This window comes from Genypterus blacodes, unplaced genomic scaffold, assembly GCF_046128005.1.
Source record: "Genypterus blacodes isolate CSIRO-AG114 ecotype Tasmania unplaced genomic scaffold, CSIRO-AGI_Gbla_v1 ptg000263l_1, whole genome shotgun sequence".
Taxonomy (NCBI): domain Eukaryota; kingdom Metazoa; phylum Chordata; class Actinopteri; order Ophidiiformes; family Ophidiidae; genus Genypterus; species Genypterus blacodes.
In genome coordinates, this window is record NW_027467055.1 from 165876 (window position 1) to 171998 (window position 6123).

Sequence of the window (6123 nt, forward strand, 5' to 3'; positions counted from 1 at the left end):
ATATGAATGTGATGCTATGACAACCCGTGCGTGAACGGAATGCCCTCTGTGATCTATTAAAGGAAATCTTTATCAATCTGGCACAGCGGGTCGGTACTCACGTGTTGATCAGTACGGAAAAACGCCGGAATTTCAATCGAATACCCAACGATTTCCAATCAGGTCCCGGTCCTCCGCCTGAGTTCAGTCAGCAGCACCCGCGTCCCGACGCGTCGTGCGCCGGACGCGGCTCCATTCAAACCACGGAGGAAAGAAACGCGCAACTGAAAGAGTGTTTACCGAATAAGCGAATAACCGTGACGTCTCCGGTAAGCGGTGGAATCTCTCGCGTCTCCGCCGTAAACAGCGCAGAGCAGATAAGCTTGTTTGGAGAGAGACGCGCTGGTGGACGAGCGGAGCTTCAGCTTCAGCCTCAGCCTGCACGCAGCACCGGATTAGCAGCTCCCCCCCTCCCTCCTCCTCTTCCTCCCTCCTCCTCCTCCCCCCGTGAAAACTCCTCGGTTTGAAATCATTCAAGAGGATTTGGACCAAGACGACCAATCCGGACTGAGCAGCAGGTAGAGGAGCAGCACGGAGCCTCAGCCTCAGCGCTCAGGCTCAGCCCTCTTAAAGGAACAGCAGGGACAGATAAAGTTTTGATCAAGAAAACAATCAACAATCAATATGAGAAGTTTATAATGAATACCTGGATTCTTTTGTAATAGTTTGATACATGAGTTAGGATACAAACACGCCTTTCTTCTCGTGTTATGCGTGATGGAAATGATTGTTTTAATGCTTTAAATGTATTAAGGCAGAACATCACATACGTCAATATTTAAGTAAATAATTCATAAAGATATCATTCTCCATTGGCTGCCTTTAAATGTGATGATTCTTTATTTAGGTTTTAGTAATATTATCTGCTTGGAATCACTTATAAATATCTCCCCTCTTACTAATCAATACCTCAGTCCGGTTTCTCTAAATTCATAATTCCTTACTTTTACAATATACAGTTTTAATACTGTATCTGTATTAAAACTGTTCAACAGCTCTAACTAAATGTTTGAATAGCGTCTGAAGACATAAACACGTCAGGAGGACCCAGCAGATGAGTTTCAGTTTAGAGTTTATTGTTGGATTAGTCAGAGAACATTTTTTCAGCCGTCACATGAGCGTTTGAGATTTATGCGATGCCACAGCGTCCCCTTGCGTCTGTTAGGTTGTAATGCCACAAAACAGAGCAGATAAGAGTACAAACGAACCACGATACCGTATAATGTGTTAGGGAGTCAATACAGTCAGTGTGTAGAGGTTGATTAGTTAGATATTTATACTGAGTATTATTTTAACACAGATTAGATAGATTATATACTGTGTAATTAATCAGTCAGTATGTATGTATGCAAGTTACATGACAACTGTATCCATATGTTTCAGTCTTTGTCATTATGTTATATTGTCAGAATATTTATGTGTTATGATTACCACGACAACAAGCAGAGAAAAAGTATCAAAATAAAATGTATTTGGTGAGTACTGTTACTAATAAATTCTTTGAGGAGAGATATCAACAGCTGCAGTACGAAAGCAACTTAGTGAGATCACAGCCAGAGCTGCACAAAGCTACACACCTCCTGCTCACACACTCTTGAGCAATCAGTCCCTGTGACTTCTGTGTTGGAGGCTGCACATCACTCCACCCTTGGGCCTGAGGGTGCCACTGTCCTCGATGTCGAAGGTCTGACCCGGCGTCAGAGTGAAGTTAAACCTCTGCAGCAGCTTGGCCATGACCACCTTGAACTCCATCTGAAATCACCAAATTAACCCCTTGAGTCCATTCGCTGTGATTATGTGTGTTGACAGGAGTTCACGTCGGCGTGTATTCATCCTGGACCTGCTATCTCACAGGAAACACCTGAAAGGAGCCGAGCTATCTTTACCACTCACCTGTGCAAAGTTCTGTCCCAGGCAGGATCGCGGTCCCAGGGCAAAGGGGTAATAGCAGTAATAAGGCCTTGCAAAAAAATTAAGAGAAGGCTGTAGTGTAGGATTACACAGTCTAAAGCAATGACCAGTACCAAAACTGTTAGATATTAAAATTGTGGATTATTCTTGTGTGAAAGTCACGTTAGTACTTACTTAGGAGCATCCGGGTGAAATCTGTCAGGATCAAATATCAGCGGGTCCTTAAAGAATTTGTCCATTCTCCCACACACATAGGAGCTGAACTGAAAATCCAAAATGAAATTGAATGTTTTATTATGGAGAGAATCGACAGCATTTGTCAGTATTGTGACTGGGATTGACATTTCACATCCATGTCGGCTTCTGTTTGACAGGTACATCCAAATCCCTCACCATACAGATCACTCCTCCTGGTATGTGGATGCCATCCATGACCATGTCCTCATGCACCTCACGAGAGGTCACTGGAGCTGTCGGGTAAAGTCTCAGAGTCTCTTTGAGCACCTGGGGGGGGAGGATACAGAACGAGACCTGTAGTTACATGCTCGGTGAGAAGAATGCGCACTTATAAATGCTGTTTTTAGTTGACGATAACTCAGAGTGAACAAAATCAAACACATAACATTCTTAATGACCACTAGGGGGCATCTGGGAGTGAGCTACCTTCACTCTCCGCTCACTGTGAACCCCCCTTCCTTCGGGATAAGTACCTGTGAGAGATGGATCAGATTCCCAAGATCATCATAACTTATGTCCTGCTTCATACCAATGACATCATCCACCTCTTTCTTCACTCTAAGAAACCAAAACACAGCTGGATAAATGACCATTACATAGCTACAATGTCAAATTGTTTGTGAAAGTATGTGATCTTACTTCTTGAGTATATCAGGATGTCTCCCCAATTCCATGATGCAAAAAGCGAGTGTGTTCGCTGTCGTTTCTTGCCCTGAAGTAATGATCAAGCAATGGTGATTCAAAACCACTGAACACCTTTTCTACCCGAGGAAGAAATCTAGATTACTTGTAGTTGTACCGTGACCAGATCAACTATCGCACAAGCTCCTTCACACAACAGAACACATCAGTCTCACCGGCGATGAAGAAAGTCACAAAATTGTCCAGCATGAACTCCTCGTCTTCTTTCGTCATGCTGTCCTCTGAAATCATAAAGAAATTGATCATTAATAATACAAACGTAGGAATGAGAGCACAATAAGACATGGAGATCCAAAACAACTGCATCTCTAGGCAGAATATGAAACCTGTGCGTCTTTGCACTAATGTGACCTCACACTTCTGCTCTGTAATATTATGATGAGTCAGAAACCTTTGCCGGCAGATTTGATGATCTGTGTGAGGATGTCTTTGGGCACATCCTCGCCCTTTTCGATGGCCGTCTTCCTGGCATTGATCCACTCGGCCCCCGTGGAGCGCAGCAGCTTGCACGCCTCTCTCACTTCATTGACAAACTTCCTGTTCGCTGGGTTGAACTGGAAAAAGAAGATTTTCAGAGCTGACATTCAGAATACAAAAGTTCTTCAAATCAACAATATAACTGTGTGATGATGATGATGAACCTCATAAAACCTGTCGCGGATATTAAAAATCATTCCTTTCAAGCACGTCTCAATGGCTCGAGGGAAAGGTGAACTCTTCTTCAGCATGTTTAAGTCCACGCCAAAGGCAACCTGGAAATGATGACAGAACAATACATACATTAAAATAAGAAAACACATTTCACTTAAGTGTTTGTCCAAGTTGTTTGAAGACTAAAGAAGGTTGTTGACGACACCTCAGTAGTTTTAGATCCTGGATAGAAGATGAATACGTAATGATTAGGCTTTCCGTAGTAGAATAGATCAATACCTTAGCAATAACATCCAGGGTAACGCAGTTGACCAGAGGGAGAACTTTTGTCTCCGCTTTGTTATCAGCTTCCTCAGTAAGTTTCTCCATCAAGCCCTCTGCTCTCTCATTGAAGGTTCCCATTAGACCCCTCAGGAACCTGGAAATGATGACAGCTACAGATAAAAGCATCGCCATGACGACAAAACTGTAAACATTCCAAGAAATGAAGTATTGATGTCGTATTGAAACAAAGCAAATGTGTCTGGATGTAAAATTTAATAAGTAATCGGCTCTTAGAGCAAATCACCATAGACCTCCGCGGTACGTAAACAAACAACTCACAGGCTGCTAAAGGCGGGGTCCATGATCCGCCGCTGTTTGTACCACATATCGTGGTCTTGAGCGGTAACTAGACCGTTGCCGAGGAACCTTGACAAGATACATGAAAGAAATGTGACATATGGTAATGATGGCAATGAAGGTAATTCAAATGTTTCATGCCAAGATACGTCAGATCAACATTATATTTACCTTTGACCAAACAGACAGAAGAGTCTTTTGTAGAGAAATTTATCTTTTGGGTACTTTGAGGACATCATGATCTCCTGAAACCAGAGATAAGATAAGGTGATGAAACAAGCACCTTTACACTACTTATGACGCAAGAGTTGTGCAAATACTTGAGTAAACGAAGGGCTTAACCTTTGTGGCTTCTGGACAGGTCACTTGCAGCATCACATGATGTAAGAAGTTGATCCTGCATACGGGCCCGTATATCTCTGCCCTGTGCAGAAAATCAGTTGCAGTGTCAAAAGTATCAGAAAGCCAGTAAGAGTGTGTGAGAGGAGGGAAGTGGCAAAATAACACACACTAAATGAAGTCTAAGTCAGTCTGATATACTAATAAGATAATATTTTTCATATCACCTTTCATAATATGAAATATAAAAAAGGTGCTAAAACAACTTCAAATCAGTGAATATAAAACCAACAGGGACAGATTCTTAAAAATGGAGAGCATTAAAACAATAAGAAACAATAACATGGATACATTTAAAATTGACTAAAATCATAAAAATAAACGGTCATGATCCTGAGTTACTTCATTAAGTTAAAAAGACGTTCTGAACTGCATGTCTTAAACTTTTCAACAGAACTTTTGTGTTCAATAATTTAGTGTAGCCCCTGAGGGAGAAAAAAAAAGGTTCCCCACCCCTGATGTAAACATTGCATTAAAGGTCATTTATGAAGCTTAAATTGAAACTAATCGTGTTTTTGTGTTGTATTTGTCTACTTTACTTCCTGCTGTTATGGGTAAAGCCCTGAGATGTTATTCATACAATACTGCATATGTTTACATTTGCATTGGTTTAATGACGTAAGCTCACCATTCCAGAAATTTGTCGTGTATCACTCTGCCGCTTTTCATTTCCCTCAAAAACATCGTCGCATGTCCGAAGAGAAAACTAACGGAAAGGAGAGAAATGATAATCAAAATAATGTTTACTTTGTTTAAAAACGAGTGAATGCGGAAACCGTGCGACCTCGCTTGACCTTACCTGTCCCGCGGGGGTCCCGGTATGTGATCGTACTTCATGTGGATGTGGCGAAGGTACAAGCAATAACCGAGGAACGCGACAACGGCGACAATGAACAAGTAGAAAAGTATGTGAGCGATCCAGCCTAACAGTATTTGAACGACCGCCATGGTGGCCCGTCTTGTTATTTGTGACGATAAAGTCCGAATCTCCGAATCTACACCATTACTTCCGCTTCCTACAAAATGTGCTGTAGGTTAAACACATTGGGTGGTGGTTTGGGAGCGCTGGTGCGGTGGTTAGATGTTTGTGTTTTGTAATCCAGGGGTCCTGAGTTCAATCCTCACGCGTCCCTCTCACTAAAATGTCCAACCTTGTGTATGCAAGGAGTTGTACTTTTTCAAGAGCTAATTTAAACTCTGTAGCTTAACAATTTTACAAACTTCTCAAAGCCTGTGTGAGTCAGTGTACGTGTGTGCGTCACGGAGCGTAGCGGTGATTAATGATTATTTGAACCTGCTGGGGGGTCGGTTCTTTTGTTTGGAATTGTATTGGAAAGTGGGTGAGAGGGGAGCCGTTACTTTCTTGGCCGCTAAAGTAGTGATGGCGAGATGAAGCATTAAAGCTTTCCATCCAAGTGGTTCACTCATTTGCTCTACTGTGCCATCAAGTGGACAGTAAATGTAAAACAGACTGATTATAGTGACACCATGGCTTTAGTGTTTGAAGCTTCGAATTGAATAAATGGATGGATGTTTGTGTTTGATGAACTTCATAAGGCGATG

At 42.1% G+C, this 6123-nt stretch overlaps 2 protein-coding genes across 5 annotated transcripts in view; both read right to left on the bottom strand.

The window, feature by feature from the left end:
- Positions 1-447, bottom strand: part of ccdc85cb (coiled-coil domain containing 85C, b) — a 37425-nt gene extending 36978 nt beyond the window's left edge. For all 4 annotated transcript variants that reach the window (XM_076171656.1, XM_076171655.1, XM_076171654.1 and 1 more), the window contains exon 1: positions 102-447. The gene's annotated coding sequence lies outside the window, so the exon portion shown is untranslated. The remainder of the gene's footprint in view (positions 1-101) is intronic.
- Positions 448-1094: 647 nt separating this feature from the next.
- Positions 1095-5800, bottom strand: LOC143017056 (cholesterol 24-hydroxylase-like). The gene is made up of 15 exons (XM_076171652.1): positions 5360-5800; positions 5189-5266; positions 4504-4585; positions 4333-4406; positions 4144-4230; positions 3820-3958; positions 3531-3641; positions 3281-3443; positions 3045-3110; positions 2827-2899; positions 2661-2745; positions 2344-2454; positions 2125-2213; positions 1933-1999; positions 1095-1791 (listed from the first exon to the last, which is right to left on the bottom strand). The coding sequence occupies exons 1-15, from the start codon at positions 5506-5508 to the stop codon at positions 1642-1644; spliced, it is 1524 nt and encodes a 507-aa protein (XP_076027767.1). The 5' UTR covers positions 5509-5800; the 3' UTR covers positions 1095-1641.
- Between the last annotated feature and the right edge of the window lie 323 nt (positions 5801-6123).